At 31.3% G+C, this 23,535-nt stretch overlaps 1 protein-coding gene across 1 annotated transcript; it reads right to left on the bottom strand.

Annotated features, from left to right (window-relative positions):
* Positions 1 to 18,772: 18,772 nt before the first annotated feature.
* LOC130808821 (epidermis-specific secreted glycoprotein EP1-like) lies at positions 18,773 to 20,521 on the bottom strand. The gene has a single exon (XM_057674334.1). It carries the CDS (start codon positions 20,310 to 20,312, stop codon positions 19,005 to 19,007), a length of 1,308 nt encoding a protein of 435 aa, XP_057530317.1. The 5' UTR covers positions 20,313 to 20,521; the 3' UTR covers positions 18,773 to 19,004.
* Between the last annotated feature and the right edge of the window lie 3,014 nt (positions 20,522 to 23,535).

Here is a 23,535-nt window from a genome sequence, read left to right as displayed (position 1 = left end):
CCCTATTTTGGCGTCCAACTTCCTGTAAAAGTCTTCATATGCTAAACTAAACTCGTTTTGCCTTCTCCACCGCCATCCTATTTGTACTTCTAATTTCTTTATATTTATCTCTCTTAATTATTCGACTCTCCTCATTCGTACAAACCAAGACCTTCATGCCTGCGACCCAAAGAAAGAAAAAGAATAAGGACTTGATTTTAGTGGGCAAATGGCCTAAACACACAACTAAAATGAATAAAAACAACTAACAAGTCTTGTACGAAATCGCGTCACCATTTACTTGTATGAAATCGCATCACCATTTGACAATCTCATACAAGCAGCTCATTTATCTAATTAATCACATTGAGAATTTACGTGATCACTTTCAGGTTATAGGTGATCACTTTAAGACTAAAAAAAGTGAACGCTTTAAAATGGTACGTGACCTTTTTAAGATTATAATTGGTCATTTTAAGATTGAAATTGATCATTTTTAGATTGAGCATCATCACTTTAAAATTATAAAAGGTGATCACTTTTAAAATTATAAGTAATCAGTTTAAGATTATAATTGATCACTTTAAGGTTGTAAGTGATCAGTTTAAAATTACAAGTGAATATTTTAAGATTATAAGTGTACATTGGCATACTCAATAGTATTGGTCTCACCGTAAAACTGTCTTATTTGAAATATTGTGAATAAGAACAAGGGCTTGATTTCATTGGGTAAAGGGCCCAAACATATGGCCAAAGAGGAAAGAAGTTTGGATCAAGCGTGATTTGGGCCCAAGCGGTTTCTCTTGGGCTATTCTCAGAACACCATTTCTTAGTTGAGACGTTCTCTAAAAGAGACATCCAACTAATGGGCCGACCCATTTTTATTATTACATTTAAAAATACTGCGCGTGTCAGAATATCTCAGTTTCCAAAATCAGTCTCTGAATAATTTCAACTTCCTTGCTTCAGTTTCCATAATCATCATTTGAAATATTTGAACTTATCTCTTCCGCAGAACTCAAAGCTCCATTATCTTGCTTCTTCTTTGGTATCTCATTCAATTGCATCTTTGGTATCTCATCTTCTCAAAGGTTTACTTAAAGGTTAGATTTTTCCAAACATTCGTTTTAAAGATTCAATTTTTTGATTATGCATCAGTTTTGTTTCAATATTTTTTTTTTCTGCATTTTGCTTGGTATTTCATCTTCAGTTTTCATTATTTGGTATTTAACTTTTTAAACAGTTGTTCAGTTTTGTTCCAATGTCGTAAGTTTAATTCACCTCCTCCGCTTTCCTTGGTTGACTGCAAAAGAGTTGGTGTTTCGTTCCTTAAAATTTCTATTTTGTAAGCTTCACTTAGTTTTAGTTTTTTGGTAATTGGTTGACATTCTTAGAACAAACAAAAGAAACGGATTGTTGGAATTTAATTAAGTAATGGAATTTAATTACTAAATAGATGCTGTTAACCTCATTTTCCAATAGCAATTGCAATATCCCATGTGAAATCAAACAAAAAAAATAATTTCAAAAATTAATACAAATCAAATAATATTTGGGTAAAAGTAATTTCAAAATATTTGGTTGCCATTTGTTGATGTCGTGTTTAGAGTTATGTATGTTGATTGTTGGAGTTATATTTATTGATGTTTGATGTTTCCTTTGGCGTTATATTTGTTGATTTTTCGATTTTTTTGACATGTAGTTGTTGGATTTTTGTTTTAAGGTTTTAGAAATGGATAACATAAACGACTATGCTGTCACTAGTGGAAAAATGCTCATTTGCTGCGATTTTTTTGGCATAATATGCTACGGTTTAGGCCCCAAGAATTAGTGATAGCAGCAAATGACCTATTTGAAATGCTGTGGTATTAAACCGCAGCACAAAAAAAGCCTATATGATGCGGGCCTAACTAAACCGCAGCATATAGTGTAAGATTATATGCTACGGGCCTCCTAAAACCGCAGCATATAGTGTAACACTATATGCTGCGGTTTTAGCAGGACCGCAACATATAGTATATTATTTTTATTTCTTTTTTCGTTTAATATTAATAAATAATCCAATAATTAATGTACAATGTAATAAACAATTATTAATGTACAATGTAATAATCCAACGATAATCACCAATTATGACCAATAATCACCAATAATCTCTTTGTAAAATCTCGATCGTATGCATAATAATATGTAGTTATGTACATATAGAAATTAAAGTCCTAAATCTAAACTAATTAATTACATTATTTACCAAGAACAAAAATTAGCAAGATACGCGGCATTCTTGTCTTTCAATTCGCGCATTTTCCCATCTTTCAAAGGGTGTGATTCCCTTGAAGTGTCGTATAAAACCTATAATAAAATATTAAATTAAATGATACATAAACATTAGATTTTACCAATAGTACTAAATATATAATATTATAATCTAAGAACGTAATAAATACTTACGGCATCAATGTTTTCGACTCCAACCTCCTTCACGGATTGTAAGATATCGTCCAAGTATTTAAGATTGTAGTAGCCGCAATCAACGATATTATAATCTTATCAAAAACACAAAGAAAAAATAGATGTTAGTGCCAAAAAAGATTAAAAACTCTTAAAATCGCAACTTAGCGCATAATTTCTAACATATGATTTTCAGTTCTAACCACTTCAACACAATAATATATACCAAATAGTGTTGTGTGCCAAGCTTCTTGCAAAACAAAACAAATTTTAGCTACTTTATGCGAGAAAGTGCCATAAATGCTTAAAAAACTCTTAAAATCGCAACATAGCACGTAATTTCTAGAATATGACTATGATTTTCAATTCTAACCACTTCAACAGAATAATATATACCAAATAGTGTTGTGTGCCAAATTTCGTGATGCGCGAAAGTGCCAAAAAGGTTAAAAACCCTATAAATCATTACTTAGCACGTAATTTCTAACAGATGACTATGATTTTTAGTTCTAACCACTTCAACACACTAATGTATACAGAATAGTGTTGTGTGCCAAGCTTCGCGCAAAACAAACCAAGTTTTAGATACTTTATATGTGAAAGTACCAAAAAAATTAAAAAAACCCTTAAAATCACAACTTAACACGTAATTTCTAGCATATGTCTATGATTTTCAGTTCTAAACACTTCAACACAATAATATATACCTAATAGTATTGTGTGTCAAGTTTCATGCTAAACAAACAAAGTTTTAGCTATTTTATGCGCGAAAGTGCAAAAAAAGCTTAAAAACCCTTAAAATCGCAACTTAGCGCGTAATTTCTAGCATATAACTATGATTTTCAGTTCTAACCACTTCAACACAATAATATATACCAAATAGTGTTGTGTGCCATGTTTCGTGCAAAACAAACCAAGTATTAGCTACTTTATGCGCGAAAGTGCAAAAAAAGCTTAAAAACCCTTAAAATCGCAATTTAGCACGTAATTTCTAGCATATGACTATCATTTTCAATTCTAACAACTTCAACACAATAACATATACTAAATAGTGTTGTGTACCAAGTTTCGTGCAAAACAAACCAAGTTTTTGCTACTTTATCAGCGAAAGTGCCAAAAAAGCTTAAAAAACTATTAAAATCGCAACTTAACACGTAATTTCTATCATATGACTATGATTTTAAGTTCTAACCACTTCAACACCATAAATACCAAATAGTGTTGTGTGCCAAGCTTCGTGCAAACAAACCAAGTTTTAGCTACTTTTGTGCGAAAGTGCCATAAATGCTTAAAAAACTCTTAAAATCCCATCTTAGCACGTAATTTCGAGCATATGACTATGATTTTCAATTCTAACCACTTCAACACAATATTATCTACCAAATAGTGTTGTGTGCCAAGTGTCGTGCAAAACAAACCAAGTTTTAATTACTTTATGCGCGAAAGTGCAAAAAAAAATTTAAAAACCCTAAAAATCGCAACTTCACACGTAATTTCTAGCATATGACTATCATTTTCAGCTCTCTCCACTTCAACACAATTATATATACCAAATAGTGTTGTGTGCCATGTTTCGTGCAAAACAAATTAAGTTTTAACTACTTTATGCGCGAAAGTGCCAAAAAAGTATAAAAACCCTTAAAATTGCCACTTAACACGTAACTTCTAGCATATGACTATGATTTTCAGTTCTAACCACTTGAACAAAATAATATACACCAAATAGTGTTGTGTGCCAAGTTTCGTGCAAAATAAACCAAGTTTTAGCTACTTTATGCGCGAAAGTGCCAAAAATGCTTACAAAACTCTTAAAATCAATACTTAGCACGTAATTTCTAGCATATGACTATGATTTTCAATTCTAACCACTTCAACACAATAATATATACCAAAGAGTGTTGTGTGCCAAGTTTCGTGCAAAACAAACCAAGTTTAAACTACTTTATGCACGAAAATGCTAAAAAATAAATTAAAAATCCTTAAAATTGCAACTTAGCATGTAATTTCTAGCATATGACTATGATTTTCAGTTTTTACCACTTCAAAACAATAATATATATACCTAATAGTATTGTGCGCCAAGTTTCGTGCAAAACAAACCAAGTTTTAGCTACTTTTAAGCGAAAGTGTCAAAAAAGTTTTAAAACCCTTAAAATCGCAACTTAACACGTAATTTCTAGCATATGACTATAAATTTTTGTTCTAACCACTTCAACACAATAATATACACCAAATATTGTTGTGTGACATGTTTCGTGCAAAACAAACCAAGTTTTAACTAATTTATGCGCGAAAGTGCCAAAAAAGCATAAAATCCCTTAAAATCGCAAATTAGCTCTTAATTTCTAGCATATGACTATGATTTCAAATTTTAACCACTTCAACACATTTTTTTATACCAAATAGTGTTGTATGCCAAGTTTCGTGCAAAACAAACCAAGTTTTAGCTACTTTATGCGCGAAAGTGACAAAAAAGTATATAAACTTCTTAAAATCGCAACTTAACACGTAATTTCCAGCATATGACTATGATTTTCAATTCTAACCACTTCAACACAATAATATATACCAAATAGTGTTGTGTGCCAAGTTTCGTGCAAAACAAACAAAGTTTTAACTAATTTATGCGCGAAAGTGCCAAAAAAGCATAAAATCCCTTAAAATCGCAACTTAGCACGTAATTTCTAGCATATAATTATCATAACCACTTCAACACAATAATATATACCAAATAGTGTTGTGTGCCAAGTTTCGTGCAAAACAAACCATGTTTTAGCTACTTGATGCGCGAAAATGCAAACAAATTACAAAAAACTCTTAAAATCAAAACTTAGCACGTAATTTGTAGCATATCACTATGATTTTCAATTCTAACCACTTCAACACAATAATATATACTAAATAGTGTTGTGTGCCAAGTTTCGTGCAAAACAAACCAAGTTTTAACTACTTTCTGTGCGAAAGTGCCAAAAAAACTTAAAATCCCTTAAAATCGCAACTTAGCTCATAATTTCTAGCATATGACTAGGATTTTCCGTTCTAACCACTACAACACAATAATATTTACCAAATAGTGTTGAGTGCCATGTTTCGTGCAAAGCAAACCACGTTTTAAGTACTTTATGCGTGAAAGTGCCAAAAAAGCTTAAAAAACCTTGATAATCGCAACTTAGTACGTAATTTCTAGTATATGACTATGATTTTTAGTTCTAACCACTTCAACACAATATTTAATAAATATTGTTGCGTGCCAAGTTTCTTTCAAAATAAACCAAGTTTTAATTACAGTGCAAAAGTGCCATAAAAGCATAAAAACCCTTAAAATCGCAACTTAGCACGTAATTTCTAGCCTATTACTATGATTCTCAAATCTAACCACTTCAACACAATAATATGTTGTGTACCAAGTTTCGTGCTAAACAAACCAACTTTTAGCTATTTTATGCGCAAAAGTGCCAAAAATGCTTTAAAAGCTTTTAAAATCGCAACTTAGCACGTAATTTCTAGCATATGACTACGATTTTCAGTTCTTACCACTTCAACACAATAATATATACTCCCTCCGTTCCTTTTTGATCTTCCACATTACTATAACGGGTATTTTTTAAAGTTCTTCCACTTTAGAATACTTTCTATTTTTAGAAAGTTTTTATCTCACTTTTACCCCTTAAAATCCCCCTTTTCTTTTAATGTACCCATTTTCTTTTATTTATAATTATTTTCTCTCTCATACTTCCAATACAATCATTACTTCACACTACTATTTAATTAAAATAATACCCACTACAACCTCATACTTCCAATACAATCATTACTTCCCACTATTATATAATTAAAATAATACCCACTACCACCAAAGATTCTCTTTTTCTTAATCTTTTTGAAATACCCAAATAGGAAGAACAAATAGGAACGGAGGGAGTACCAAATAGTGTTGTGCGCCATACTTCATGCAAAACAAACCAATTTTTAACTACTTTATGCGTGAAAGTGCAAAAAACGCTTAAAAACCCTCAAAATCGCAACTTATCACGTAATTTCTAACATATGACTATGATTTTTAGTTCTAACCACTTCAACACAATAGTATACACAAAATAGTGTTGTGTGCCAAGTTTCGTGCAAAACAAACAAAGTTTTAACTACGTTTTGCGAGAAAGTGCCAAAAAAGCATAAAAACCCATAAAATCAAAACTTAGCACGTAATTTCTAGCATATGACTATGATTTTATGTTCTAACCTCTTTAACACAATAATATACACCAAATAGTGTTGTGAGCCAAGTTTCATGCAAAACAAACCAAGTTTTAGCTACTTTATGCACAAAAGTGCCAAAAAAGCTTTAAAAACTCTTAAAATTGCAACTTCACACGTAATTTCTAGCATATGACTATTATTTTAAAATCTAACCACTTAAACACAAAAATAGATACCAAATAGTGTTGTGTGCCAAGTTTCGTGCAAAACAAACCAAGTTTTAGCTACTTCATGCGCGTAAGTGCCAAAAAAAGCTTAAAATCTCTTAAAATCGCAACTTAGCACGTAATTTCTAACATATGACTATGATTTTAAATTCTAACCACTTCAACACAATAATATATACCAAATAGTGTTGTGTGCCATGTTTCGTGCAAAACAAACCAAGCTTTAGCTACTTTATGCGCGAAAGTGCCAAAACAACTTTAAAACCCTTAAAAATTGCAATTTAGCACGCAATTTAGCACGCAATTTCTGGCATATGACTATGATTTTTAATTCTAACCACTTCAACACAATAAAATATACCAAATAGTGTTGTGTGCCAAGTTTCGTGCAAAACAAACCAAGTTTTAGCTAGTTTATGCGCGAAAGTGCCAAAAAAGTATAAAAAACTCTTAAAATCGCAGCTTAGCACTTAATTTTTCGCATAGGACTATGATTTTCAATTCTATCCACTTCAACATAATAATATATGCCAAATAGTGTTGTGTGCCAAGTTTCATTCAAAACAACCAAGTTTTAGCTACTTTGTGTTAGAAAATGCCAAAAATGCTAAAATATACCCTTAAAATTGCAATTTAGCACGTAATATCTAGCATATGACTATGATTTTCAATTCTAACCACTTCAACACAATAATTTATACCAAATAGTGTTGTGTGCCAAGTTTCTTGCAAAACAAACCAAGTTTTAGTTACTTTATGCGCGAAAGTGCCAAAAATGCATAAAAACCCTTAAAATCGAAACTTAACACGTAATTTCTAGCATAAAACTATGATTTCAAATTCTAACCACTTCAACACATTAATATATACCAAATAGTGCTATGTGCCATGTTTCGTGCAAAACAAACCAAGCTTTAGCTACTTTATTCGAGAAAATGCCAAAATAACTTAAAAACCCTTAAAATTCGCAAGTTAGCACGCAATTTCTAGCATATGAACATGTGTTTCAATTCTAACCTCTTCAACAAAATCGTGTGCGAGGTTCCGTGCAAAACAAACCAAGTTTCTAGTTTATACGCGAAAGTGCCAAAAAAATATAAAAAACTCTTAAAATCGCAAATTAGCACTTAATTTTCAGCATATGACTATGATTTTCAATTATAACCACTTCAACACAATAATATATACCAAATAGTGTTGTGTGCCATGTTTCGTGCTAAACAAACCAAGTTTTAACTACTCTATGCGCGAAAGTTCCAAAATAGCTTAAAAACCTTTAAAATCGCAACTTAGCGCGTAATTTCTTGTATATAACTATGATTTTCAATTCTAACCACTTCAACACAATAAAATATACCAAATAGTGTTGTGTGCCAAGTTTCATGCAAAACAAACCAAGCTTTAGCTACTGTATGTGAAAGTGCCAAAAATGTTTTTAAAACCCTTAAAATTGCAATTTAGCACGTAATTTCTAGCATATGACTATTATTTTCAATTCTAACCACTTCAACACAATAATATATACCAAATAGTGTATTGTGCCAAGTTTGTTGCAAAACAAACCAAGTTTTAGTTACTTTATGCGCGAAAGTGCCAAAACTGTATAAAACCCTTTAAATCGCAACTTAGCATGTAATTTCTAGCATATGACTATGATTTCAAATTCTAACCACTTCAACACAATAATATAGACAAAATAGTGTTGTGTTCCTTGTTTCGTGCGAAACAAACTAAGTTTTATCTAATTTATGCGCAAAAGTTCCAAAATAGCTTAAAAACCCTTAAAATCGCAACTTAGCACGTAATTTGTAGCATATGACTATGATTTTCAATTCTAACCACTTCAACACAATAATATATACCAAATATTTTGTATGCCAAGTTTCGTGCAAAACAAACCAAGTTTTAGCTACTTTATTTGCGAAAGTGCCAAAAAAGCAAAACCCTTAAAATCGCAACTTAGCACGTAATTTTTAGCATATGACTACCAAATAGTGTTGTGTGCCAAGTTTCGTGCAAAACAAACCAATTTTTAGCTTATTTATGCGCAAAAGTGCCAAAAGGATTTAAATGAAACATATTTCGAATAGTGTTGTGTGCAAAGTGCCAAAATCGCAACTTACCAAGTAATATTAAGAATATGACTATGATTTACAATTCTAACCACTTGAACACAATAATATATACCAAATAGTGTTGTGTGCAAAGTTTCATGCAAAACAAACCAAGTTTTACTTTATGCGCGAAAGTGCCATAAAAATTTAAAATACCTTAAAATTCATACCTTGTGAATCACTTAATTCAAATGTATTTCTTCCATATGATCTACACGCATATAACCAACATCTACATCATCTTGATCTACTGATTTTGAATTGATAAAGGGCGGGGATCTTCAAAACCTTCATAATCTTCCTCATCCTCAACATCACCTATACCAAGGATACTTCATATTCTTCCGGATACAATATTATCCCAACCAACCCAATAATAACATCACATCCGATGATGTTTATGACATCTTTGGCCTGCCGCTGAATCCCAAAAAGCAATTAATCACTCGTTCGAAGAGATTCGAGAACGAGGTTGATGTTTGGTTAGGGAAGCTTGGATTTAATAAGCCTAATTCGGTGACTTCAAAGGAGATCCTTTGTTTATTCTCCAAGTTCCCCGAGGGCGGGGATGATTTCAAAAAAAAAATTGTATTTTATTCATTGTAGATTCTTTTGGTCCCTTTCCCTAATTTTAAGCTCAAGAAATCAGTATATCCCTGTATTGCTGATGCATCAGCAATAAAGACGTTTGATTGGTGTACATAAGTACTAGACAATTTGTGTGGAGCTGTGGAGAGATCAGCCAAGTTTGTTAATGATTGTGTGTTGATTTTGTTTGGTTGCTATTGTTATCGGTTCCCCCATCAAGGGAAATCGTACCCTATTTTGCTCCCCTTGATCAAACATTTGTTTGAGGAACATATCAAACATAGATTTGATCAGGAAAGAGTGAAAGGGTTTGGGAGAGGGATAATTGCTCTCTATGGATTTCCCATCTCCAGTCAATATATTGACTGGTGTAGAAAAGGCGCTATCATGATGAAGAAGATACGTATGAGGTTGATGTCGATCAACCTGCCGATGAACCCACTGCTTTAGGTGATGATCCAACTGTACAAGGTGATGGACCAATCAAGGAGGTACAAGAGAGATCGTTTACATATTTTTTTGATGAAAGATGGCCATCAGACATGGCATTGGCCACCAAAGGCTTCAATGTAAGTAATATACTTTCTATTTGGGGTCATAGCACAATATATTTAGGATTATAGTATACTGTATTTTGGTTTATAATATAATGTATTTGGTCATTTAGAATAATTCATATATGGTCATATAATTATAAATTTAGAATCCTAACATAATAGATTTGGTGTCATAATATAATAAATTCGGGATTGTAATATAATATATTCGGTAATATGACATCATATATTTGACTTAAAACATGATTTATATGGTATTTTATACCTTTATTTTTTGTTTAATCATATAGGATTTGGAGATGGCTGAAGTTGTGTTCAAATGAGACCTTGAAGTTATTACGCACTCGTACTGTCAACGAGCTAGTGGCTGGATACAACTTGCGGCTTGGGAGGCGTGACAAATTTGTGTCTGGGGACGAAATTTTGAGCTAGAGTCAATAAATATGGGAGAACAATGATTGGTTAGCGTCAATGGAAGAATTTTGTAAGCATTGACGAATTAATAAGAATCATCTTTCTGTAAGCATTTCGCCAACAAACGTTCAATTTGTTGCACCGTCCCCACCCGCCAATGTTGATTTGAATCCCCGCCATCTACTCCGATAAACATCACAATGCTTCCAACTATTGAGACACCAATTCCTACAGCTTTAAAGGAGTTGTGTGATCTTGGCTTGGGTAAGGTGGTCCCCAACTTTCTACCGGTGTTTGAATTCGTCACAACCAACATGCCATATTTGAAGGGGATGAAGGATTTGGAGCTAAAGGTGTTGGAATACTCCATGCTAAATGAGACGATGGATAAGATACCGTTTGAATTCCAAACTTCAATTTATAAATCAATTTCGTAACATTGTCATGTACTCATATTAATTACTCACACAGGGAGATTTTGTGTACGTACCAAAAACTAATTTTCATGGATTGGAGGGATGCACAGAGCATGTTTAACCAAATTGAAATTGCAACTACTGTTCTTGATTGCTGGGCTATGTATTTGAATGCACTTGAGAAAAATCAAGTAGCTGCAAACCCCTCCAAGCGGGTCCGTGTTTTTGTTTGGCACATCCTATTGTGTAAGTTGAATAATTATTTTGTTATTGATGACTATAAAATTAGATGTCGGCATATCCAAAATAATAATTTTTTTGTTTGTTTGGTTTTAGTTTTGGCTCTCTAACTTCATACATCATAGCAATCCAAAAAGCACACAGGATGACAAGAAAACACAAGTTATAGGTGATTGGACAAAATAGGTGAAATCTTACTCCCCGGTAGATTTCAAGAAATGCAACATGGTATTTATGTAGCCTATAAATTTATGTTTGTGTATACAACATGTTGTATTTGGGTGTATAGCATAATACCATTGGAACTATAGAAATTAGAGATTACACTAGGATTTATCTTATTTCAAATGTGAAAATATAGCACAAAATATTTCGTAAAATATTATATTAGTTTTGGATGTATAATGGACTAGTTTTGGATTTATACCAGTCTAGAAATGGATTTTTAAGTATACTAGAAGTGGATTTTGTAAAATAGTATATTAGATTTGAGGATATGACAAGATATATTATTATTTATGACAATCTTCAATTTGGTACCTAACCTATTATATTTGGTAATATGGTATTGACTATCAAATTTTGGTTCACAGTTTTTCATACCATATCAGAGGGAAGGCCACTACATGCTTGTTGTAGTGGATTTGATTAACAAGGCTATTTGCTACTTCGACAATGTTGAGCGTCCAGATTCTGTACACGCTGAATTTGTTGCTAGTGGAGTGGTAAGGTTACATTTGTTTTTTGGATTGTATACATTGTATGGGGATATTAGTTGATAATATACATTTTATTTTACTTGTATTGCAGCGTGAGGTATTCACTCATTTTGCTGACATAATGGGCCATGACAAAGCAGCCGAATGTGTTACTTTTCCTATAAGGGACATTAAATTCCCATGGACTGTGAACAATGATAGCCTCCACTGTGAAATTTACATGACTTATTTCATGGAGCAATATCAGGGGACTCTAAATATGGATCTACTACACGAGGTTAGTCTTCATTGATATGACATAATATATTACGATTTATAATATGTAATATATATTATTATATGATGAAATGTAACATCAATTATGTGGTTTTATAACAATTATGCATTGGGTTAGATTTATAACATATAATCATATATCATGAATTATAATATTTGGGACTTTTTGTTATAACATGTTACTTTTGGATTTATAATATCTGATTATTGGTTATTTAAGTTTAGTTGTTAATGCAATTATAATATAACATGTTGTTTTTGTTTTGTATTACCTTAGAGACAAGAGGCTTTATAGGGCATCAATATTAACGAGGGTCCTATTAAGCAATCTGAATCAAGATCAGGACAAATTGGTGAAATTAGTAAATAATTTTGCAGATGACAAGCCAAGAAGAATGGCCGCAATAATTGCTCAAAGGTCTACAAATGAGGTAGGTGGGAACAACAGGAAAAGAGAGCCCAAGACAGCCCCAACAAAAGTCGCACCAAAAAAAAGCTGCTCCAAAGAAAGAAAATGTGCCCAAACAAAATGTGCCTAGGAAGAAGTTTAAGTAATTTTAAATGCCAAAAATATTATTTTCTAACTCTTAATGATGAAATAATAGATTTTGAAGAAACCTTATTTTTTGTATAACATTATAACCTTTGGTGTTATAATGTAATCTAAGTTAACCTAGCTGTTGGATGAAATATTATTTTTGGTATTAACATTATAACCATTGGCGTTATAATGTAATGTAATTGTAAGTATAATATTATATAGCTTAGTACATATTGGTCCCTAATGTTACACATTTGAGTTATAATGTAATTGATGTTGAAATGTAGCATATAATATGATGTTATAATTCAACTTGTTTAAAACTCCTATATTAATATATTATAAGATCAAATATATATGATTCTCTAATCAAATATACTATGTTATAAATAAAAATATTTATTATTATAAACCCCTGTAATCGTTCGTCACAACGCCAAATAAAAATTAAAATATCAAATATTTTCTATTATAATTCCGAATATATATCGTTGTATACCCAAATGTGTTATATTATATTACCATATATTCTATGTTATAATCACAAAAATTTATTATGAAAATGCCAAACACATTATGCAATAACCTCAAATGTGTTATATTATAACCCCAATTAGATAATGATATAATACCAAAGACATTTATCGTAGAAGACAACGACAAGGCCAAACACATTTTATTTTAATATATTACACTGGTTATAAATGAATAACAATTGAGTGTATCCTATATTTTATTTTTTTTTGGGTTGTACAACCACTCTCCTTAAGCGTTGTGTTCTTTTTCTTCTCAAAATGACCCTTGATTCTCTTTTTACGTCCCTTAGTTACTGATTTATCTAGGTCTAACACCATGAATCCAGTACTAGAGACGTTTGACTGTGATGCGTGTTCTTGGATTGATTCTTCATGCAACCTTTAAACTTCTTTGTATGCTTTGTGACGTAAATCCTCAACCACCCTCCGAGCATCGTTGTTGTGTTGTGCTTTCAAAAGCAAATTGTATATCTTACGCCTCATGTTATGCCTCCACTGCAATGCCAACAACCTCTGGTTCTAATCGTTGTCTTTGCTATGAGGGACTTGGTTGTAGAACATCTTCTCCCATACATCCTTTTTAGCACATTTTGTCCATACAGGTAAGATGTATTTTTCTGGGATCTTTGATATTGAATGATTATGAAGTATGCGTAGACAATAACAACATAACTAACCACAAACCTCAAAGTTTTTACATTTCACTTAACACTAACATTTTCTTGATGGTTCATATAGCAACAGTTTGTGAGCTTTCTTTCATATCTTCTATCCACACTCTACAAAATATAATTCACGTTTATAATCTCAAGTAAAATATGTTACAGCAATAAATATAATATATTATATTTCCAAATATAATATATTATAACAAAATAATTTTACATTATAATACAAAATATAATGTATTATAACACCAAAACTAATATTTTATAATACCAAATATAATGTATTTTAATACCGAAATAAATGAAGAGTAGACCAAGTTTAAACTTACTTGTATACTTTCAATTCATTATCTTGCGTAACTTCAGTCACATAACAATATATAGCTATTTTGAACTCATCTTCGAAATCTCTAAATAGAGATGCAGTGTAAATCTCAGCAACATGTTTGAGCAAACCAACAACACGTAGACTAAAAGATGGTGTTGTCCTTGAACAGTGGAATTCTGCTTCAATCTCTCTTTTTCTCCACCGCTCAACTGTGTTTTGGAAAATCTTATAAAATTGTGTCAAACTTGTTGTTTTTGTTGCTTCAAATCCGATGGCACTATTTGTTGATTCACTCCTTTGAGAGGATACCGGCTGAGAAGAAATCTTTACTTAATTTCTGTACACCATTTGAGCTGTATTTTGTGTAATCGATCAAACCACTTGTAGAATTCTTCATTGTCTTTCATGTTGTACGTTGTCACCATATTATCCCAACACTCATTAAATTCCTCCTCGGTGTTGCATCCCATCAAGCATTTATGAAAAGCTTCCTTGAATACAACATTTGACATTAACAATCCAAATCTTGACACTGTATTTTTTAACATGTGCCACAAGCATAATCTATACTTTGCATCTAGAAATACCTGCATATTATAATACCAAATATGATATCGTATAATAACCCCATATAATATACAAAATGTCCTATTATATATCCCTAAATATAATACTATATATAACCCTAAAAATAATAAAACATAATACCAAATATAATATAACATAATGCCAAATATTTGTAACCTTTACAATTTCTTTTGACATCGCAAAGTCTTGATCAGCGAAGATTGAAATTGGAGATTTATTATTCATGAGCTTCTTAAACTATTCTAGAACCCATTCAAATGATTCCACCTTCTCTTCTGCAATAAATGAACACCCGAACATAACAGTTTTTCAGTGATTATTTATCCCCACTAGTGGTCCACATATGAGATTATATCGATTAGTGCAATAGGTTATATCAAATATGACCATGTCTCCGTAAATCTGGTAGTCTTCTCACATCATACTGTCACTCCATAATAAAGCTATAAGTTGACCTTGATCATTCAATCTTACGCAATAGTAAAAATTGGGATCTTTTTCCGATTCCTCAATTAACTTGTCAATTACCGTTTGAGCATCACCCCCTTCTATTGCTTTTATCCTCAATCTGCAAAGGTAAAAAATATAATAAGAAAATTTGTTTTACTATAAAGCCAAATTCTAGCACATATAATATCAATTATATATTATTTAACCACCAAACACAATTACATTAAAGAAAATGATTCAGATTAAAATTTCGAATATAATAATTATAAAACCAATATATATTATCATAAGCCCAAATATATATTACATAATGTCATTTTGGGTGTTACCTGTTGACATAGTTGCTATGATCAGTAAGTGTATGCCCCACAAACTCGTCACCCCTTGCATCTTGAGACAAATATTTATAAGCAGTGGTCGGTCTTATGCTTGCTTCTTCAAACGAATGAATTGTATCAATCTTTTCTACAACTGATACATGCTTTTCGGATCGATTTAAGGGTTGCCATTCAGCCCTTGTAAGCTCATGTGTGTGCAAAATTATGTGTTGTTTAATATAGTATAACCCACAGTCAATGTCCCATTTTATTCTTATCCTTACCTTATAGTCGTATCTTGTTGTTGGTGTGACTTTCATATTTTTGGGCTTGCTAGGATGTTCTTGCTGTTGGGTAGAAGGATCTACATGGTGTGTCTTCCCTTCACATGAACAAACCAAGTACTTCTCTACGACAACATTTTTCCTTGTTCTTTAGGTCTATTTTTTTATACTAAAACCTATAACTCTTGCATGCGAAAGGTACAACTGTTCCAGCTCTTCTAATCTTAGAGCTGCAATTCCTTCGAGAGAACCAAATATATCGACCTTCGAAAGGTTAGTTTGACATCTTATTGCACTCGACACTGAATCAATAATCTTTAAGTTTTCATTTTGTTCGCCTGTACAAAATTCGAAATGTTTTATATTATGTTAAAACTCCTATATTAATATATTACAACGCCAATTATAAATGACTATATCATCAAATATATTATATTATATATAAAAATATTTATTATTATAAACCCTATAATATGACGTCACCAGGACAAATAAAAATTAAAATATCAAATATCTGCTATCATACTTCTGAATATATATCGTTATATAACCAAATATGTTATATTATATTACCATATATGTTATGTTATACTCACAAAAATTTATTGTCAAATTCCCAAACACATTATACAATAACCTCAATGTGTTATATTATAATTCCAATTATATAACGATATAAAACCAAAGACATTATAGTAACAGATCAAATATATAACATTATAACCAGAAATATTATAGATTATAACACCAAAAAAGTTTTAAATTTATTATCAAATTCCCAAACACATTAAGCCAATAACCTCAAATTTGTTATATTATAACCCCAATTATATAACGATATAAAACCAAAGACATTATAGTAACACATCAAATATATAACATTATAACAAGAAATAGTATAGATTATAACACCAAAAAGGTTTTATTATAACAACAATTATAATATAGTGTATTGTCATTTTATTACCTTCATATAGGCATATGGCATTACTATTTCCCTCATATACCCCATTATCTTCTTCAACTGTACCTAGCTCCTCCATTGACGAAGCTCAAAAAAAAGTCACTACTTTACATTTACATTCCCAATCATTAACTACCATGATTTTCTTAACAATTACATACCTTTCATGACGTTTTCATCATTTTGCAAGTGAGAATTATCCGCATTAGAACAATTATTATATGTAGATTCGAATTAAAGCATCATTTCTTCCATTGTTAGACAATAATTAAGGTTGTAGAAGGTGTGTATAATCTATTGTTAGGTGAGATTCAAGCACTTACTCAGAAAATTTCTAAATAAAAGAAATTAGTTTAAACTCATTCAAGCAGTTACTTAGAAAATTTCTGAATAAAAGAAATTAGTTTTTTCTTAGAAAAAATGTGTGTCTCTCTTTCTTCCAAAATAAAGTTATTGTTTTTTTAATTTATTATTTGAAGGGAGTTGGGCTGTGCTTCAAAGAGTCGTCTCTAGAAGAGACGGTCTCTCAGGGGAGGGTTTGTTCTCAAAATCCCTTTTCCTGTCATTTCAGATTCAATCATGATTCTAATCCGTTTTACTCTCTATTATTATTTTTTTTATTTAAATACTCATCATTCAATAAATTTCTTATATTTAATAATTCTCACATCCTAACACAGTAACACCGATACTAAGTTAAAATTATAGATTATCATCGTTTTCATTTATGTGCTTAATTATGTTTGATAAACTTTTATTTTTTTGGCAATTATTTTAGACGAACTATTACTAATATGCAAATGCATATGTTTATCATCTACTTGATAATGGAACTATAATTATTAAGCGTTATTTTATATTTTAATTATTAATTAAGGGTTGGCAAAGGGAAAGAGAGATAGATAAGAATTAAACATATGATCTTATTTGGAAAAGTGATACTTGCTCTCTAATTGAGATAATATCTAATTCTCTTCAACATGAAGATTCGTATTTATCTAAAGACAATAAATTATCGTGCAACTCTCGTATAATACTATTTTATAATTATACATGTCCATACAATGAGTGCAAAATTCCAAAAAAAAATGAGTATTTACATATTAAATGTGTCAATTTTAACATTTAAAATAACATAAAACCTTATAGCAGTTAAAAAAATGAGTACTTTAAGTACACTAATTCTTTATTGAGACCGTCTCACCATGAGACGGCCTCAATTGGGTCAACCCAAACTTTAAAAAAATTAAAAAAAAAATTAAAAAAAAAAAAAAAAAAAAAAAAAAAAAAAAAAAAACTGATGCTTCGTACAATTCAAATTCCATTGTTTTTTCTTTATGTTTTTTTTCCTCTAATAGGCTGCTTGTATGAGCTTGTCTCACTGTGAAATATATATACAAACTAATTGAAATAAATTGATCTGCTTGCTATATCTGATAAAACAATCGGTAATTATTTTTTGTAAATAATTGAGCATACATCAATTAAAAACCTGACTATAAACTTATTTCGATATTGACCCGATCATTAGTTATTCGTAACCGATAACTACTCGAAAAATAAAGCTCGAACCCGATCTGTACCCGAAAAAACCGAACCAATTAGTAATCGATGACAACCCGAGACCGATTGACACTCAACACGAACTTCAACCGACACCGAACTGATGCTAACCCGATAGCTTGAATAACCGATCTCTAACCGAACCGTGATTAACCGACTCGACCCAAGTGTGACCCGTTGTAACACACAGCCGAAAAATAACCGATCCGAAATGCAACCGAACGGAATAACACCCGTCCGAAACCGACCCGATCAACCGAATGAACACCTCTACGTAAATGTTTGCCAACAAATTCTCTTTCCTAATCAGGAGAAAGAAAGTTCTTTCATGGTATAACAATTGTGACGATACTAATTTATACAATCATAACATAGCATTTCATTAACAAGATCAAGATTTTATGTTGGTTAATCTTAATTACAAGTCTGTACAACCAAACAAGTTTTAAAAGTAATGCTTACCATTTCCATTTCACTTGCTTATATCTAGCTATTTTTATTATAACCTTGATCATTTAAATAACACACAATCCCTTCACTTAAACATTGCCTTATTTAATAAAAATACATAGAACACTAAAATAAGTTCAAATTTTGATATATCCCACATGCTTCTTGTTAGACACTTTAGTAATTGTCTTAATATCATAAGCAATCCAACAAGTAGACTTCTCTTGATGGTAAAAATACCCTAAACACTTGCAATCTTTACTACATTTACTTCCACAAGCATCAATTGTTATTGGGCCTTCACCTTTATTAAACTTGGTCAAGAAATTATCAACCCCTTCAAGCTTATAATACCTACTACTTCCACAACTTGGCTTTGCTTGTTTGCAATCCTTACTCCATCCTAACAACCCTTTAGGAGTAGGGCATGCTACACATTGACTATCTTCATCACATAACCCAAAACTTCCACATCTTTCGGGTAATTGGCACTCGATATCCCATAACCCATAAGGCGATGTCCTAGCAAACAATGTGAAAGTCACTTCCCAAGCGGCCCAATCTACCTTATCCGAATAAGTATATACCCTTAGATTTCCATCTATTCCTAATCTTAACATGGATAATGTGCTATTGTATTTCGGTCTAGCGATTTCTGCTGATCCTCCTATTGATCCATCTACACTTTGGTATGCAAATGTTATGTCATAAGCATAGTTATCATCATTTTCAGGGGAACAACTAAATGTTACTTCTTTAAGGGAACTTTTAGGCAAATCTAGCATGGTGTAGTATAAAAGTGGTTTTGGGCTATTTGGGCTTTTATAATACATGGCTAATTGTCTAGGCTCCATCACAAAAGTGTAAGGCCCATTAGAGTTAACCTCTTGTGAGACCCTACTAACCAACTTATTAGGCCCATTGGGCCTAAAAGACTGACCTACTAAAAGGGTATCAGTTGGATAATCAAAACTTTGCCAAATGAAATTACCCTTAGCATCATGAAGCACCATATTACCATTTGGAAGCAGTTTGAACCCTACAACACCCTTATTAGCTGTGTTGGTTTGCCACACGACCCGGCCATCAGCTTCTGCCAATACGAGGTTTCCATTAGCCCCGAAAGACAAAGTAGCATTCTCTTTAACCGGGTTGCCCCGATTGGCCTCCCAAACCCATCTGAAAAGGGATTCGGATCGGACTAAACCCATACGTAGAGCAAGAGTATAAGCATTTGGAGTGGTGTTATAGAAACATAGCTGAAAAGGGCTGCTAAATACATCTAAAGCGCGATAATTACCGTCATATTCAACGATGTAATCACCAAAATCACCTTCGTTGACAAGCTTGAATGTGGAAGATGGAGGAACAACTGCTTCAGCTATATATACAATTATGAACAGAAAGGAAAGCATTTGTGAGAAAGTGTTTGAGAAAGAAGACATTGTTTTGCTTTTTTATGGTATGTACTAAGTATAGAATAGAAGCTCCAGGATTGTGATTTATAGGGAGTGTATAATCGTGCATCCAGACTAAACTCAAGTCAAGGGGTTAATTTCAAATCAGCTCTTTGGGATGGGTTTAAAATTAAGTCGTGTGACTATATTAAGTTTTACATAGTTTTAAGATTATTTTAAAGACAATCAAAATCGAATATAATTTTAATGTCAAATACATATTTGAGTTATCAGATCTATTTTAAACGTCTCAACCTATATACTATTTATTTTATATCATGTTAAATTAATTATTTTTTTTTAGTAGGCATGTAATTACTTAGTTCTCATGCGGGTGAACGGGTCGGTTTCGGATGGGTGTCATTCGATTCGATTGTATTTTTTATATTTCGAATGCGTGTTGTGATGGGTCACACTCGGGTCGGGTCGGTTAGTCACGGTTCGGTTGAAGATCGATTATTCGAGCTATCGGGTTAGCATCAGTTCGATGTCGGTTGAAGTTCGTGTCGAGTTTCAATCGGTCTCGGGTTGTTATCGGTTAATAATTTGTTCGGTTTACCAGGTACAGATCGGATTCGGGTATTTTTCAAGTAGAATTCGACTACGAATTGCGAATTACTTCTACTAATTACTATTAATTAAGTCAGTATCAGATTAAGTTGTTATTCATTTTTTAATTGATGATAAGGTTCCTTTACTTAAAGTAAAATAGTGAAAATGCAAATCAATTAGTGATCATTATTATATTATTACTTTTACTTGTTTGACCAGAAATTTATATTATCAAGTTCTATCAATTTTTATCTAATTCGATTAATAGTTAAATAAACATTAACCATTGATTATTAACTCTAAATATATGAAACCATGTATTTATAAAATTTATTTTATTGAAATATTTATCACTTTATTAAAATAGATAATAACATGATTGAATATGAGTCGATCATACTTCTATGTAAAAAATTGGTTTAGGTTTACAGTAGTTCGATCTAAACTTTGTTCGGGTTAAATCGGTTTTACCCGGATCAAGTTCAGTCTCGAGCATGATTCGGGTCGGTCATTATTAGGTTCGTGTAATCTCGGTTAATGGGTATGTGTCGGTTAGAAAAATCGGTTACGGCTCGGGTATAGCTTCGGGTCGGATAATATCAATTTGATAAACCTAAAAAAGGAATACATTTTCGGGTCAATTTACTTTCGATTTCTGATCGAATTTTCGAGTCCAGTCACTTTTAAACCGCTCTATTTTTTTCTAAATATTGTAAAATGAGATTGAGGGGAAAAAAGTATACGCGCCTTACAAGTTGTAAACTCCGCAAATCCTGACCATGTCCCACACGTTATTCAGTGAGATGAAAATAAGTACAGTATTGGGACAACTCACAGCAAATATGATTATTTATACCACCTAGGCACCTAAAGTTGATACTCGCTCCCACATGTTCATTGTCGTCTTTAACATTTGCTACTGTAGTCTGTAGGTTTCTTAATTAATTAATTAATTACGTTAATGAAAATTTTAAATAATAATAGTAATCTAAGGATGTACATTTATGAGATAATGATAGTAAAAATGACTTGATTGATTGAAAGGGAAATAATAAAAGTTTTATCTGGTCGGACAATTTGCTTTACATATTATCAATTAGAATTTTAATTGTAATCCCTCTTATTATTTACTATCTATCTAATTGATCTCACGTATAGTATATCGAATTAATTTTACATATACTATCACGAAAAAAATAGATTTCCACGATCATAGAGACTAGATATAAAATAATAGATTATGGTTTTTTTTAACCATCATCGATTTCCTAACCCTGTTTTAATAAGAAATAAAGCGATGAAGTATAAGATTAGGAATAACGATGCCCTAACTATATTCTACAATGCAATCTAAGATTAATTTTATTCCAATTCAATATGCTTATATGTGATTTTTTAAAAATTAAAATTTTAGTTATTATTCAATAATATTTGCCCATTTATACTTCATCAGATCCTTTTTTTTTAAATATTGGTTAGGCTAAAGGAAAAAAAGTGTTAGGCAAAAATAAAACCCATGAATTTTACCTAAGAAGATAACACTTATTTTAACTGAGACAAGACTCGATTCTCATACTCCATTTTCTCTTATTTGTTCTTTCTCATTTTGATTATGGATAGAAAGAGATTGAAAAAGTTGGCATTTACTTCTATAGTTCTATTAAGAGAGAGCATACATATAAGTAGAGAATTATCTAACTTTTTGGGGTAAATTTTTTATAAATGTATGATGTTATTTAAATAAAACACGTAACATAAATGATATTATTTTAATAAAAAAATTTATCCCAAATAGAATAATTTTGAAAGAAAAAATTTTTGAAATTTTCATTTGGACAAAATAAAACAAGCAAATAAAAACAGATAGAGTAGCATTTATCTTATAATAAGTAAATATTTATTATTAAAGTAATAAAATTAGTATCAATTTAATGTACTTCTAATGATATTTAATAATTATATTTAATAAGAACAGATAGAGTAATATTTATCTTATAACAGTCATATTTGTAGTTTAATAATGAAAATATATATTTGGTAAAAGTTAACTATTTGTTGATCATTTATGATAATAATTAAGGACGCAACAAGCTAAACATTAATACGAAAACTATTCAGAATAAGTTTTTTACGTTTGGATTTTTCAAATAAACTTTTTAACTGTACACTAATTGGATTAAGACAAACTGTTGATGCATTGTAGTATTGTACGGTGGTTTCAAATGTTAATTGATGGCCTAGAACTAAATTAGTCAAACATTAATAGCTTAGGCCAAATCTGGAGGTCCATCTGGATATGGTCAAAATGTGTTCCAACATTCATTAATGATCATGGCCCATAGGAAATTGGTAGAAGCCTTATCTTAATAATCGGTTAATAGTCGCCATCCAATATTGACATAATTGCTCCTTCCAAATTTGACCAACAATATCACAACTCACAAGCTGTTATTCTCTTATCAAGAGGGCCAATTTTGCTTATTTGGTCTTTAAAATTTTAAATAAAATAATTATGCTAGGTCTTAAGAAATAACCAACTTGGTTCATACTTCGAATAATTGAAATACATAAAAATCATTACAAGATGAAGAATAATAAATAATCAAGAATGAAAATTGTTTCTAGTTAGACAAAATGTGTATTATTTGATTTTATTTAC

This window comes from Amaranthus tricolor, chromosome 3, assembly GCF_026212465.1.
Source record: "Amaranthus tricolor cultivar Red isolate AtriRed21 chromosome 3, ASM2621246v1, whole genome shotgun sequence".
NCBI classification, from domain to species: domain Eukaryota; kingdom Viridiplantae; phylum Streptophyta; class Magnoliopsida; order Caryophyllales; family Amaranthaceae; genus Amaranthus; species Amaranthus tricolor.
Note: the sequence above shows the minus strand (reverse complement) of the source record. Positions and strands in the feature narration are given on the sequence as shown.

Coding starts and splice junctions, on each gene's coding strand:
- LOC130808821 (XM_057674334.1), bottom strand. CDS start 20,312: ATGTCTTCTTTCTCAAACACTTTCTCACAAATGCTTTCCTTTCTGTTC.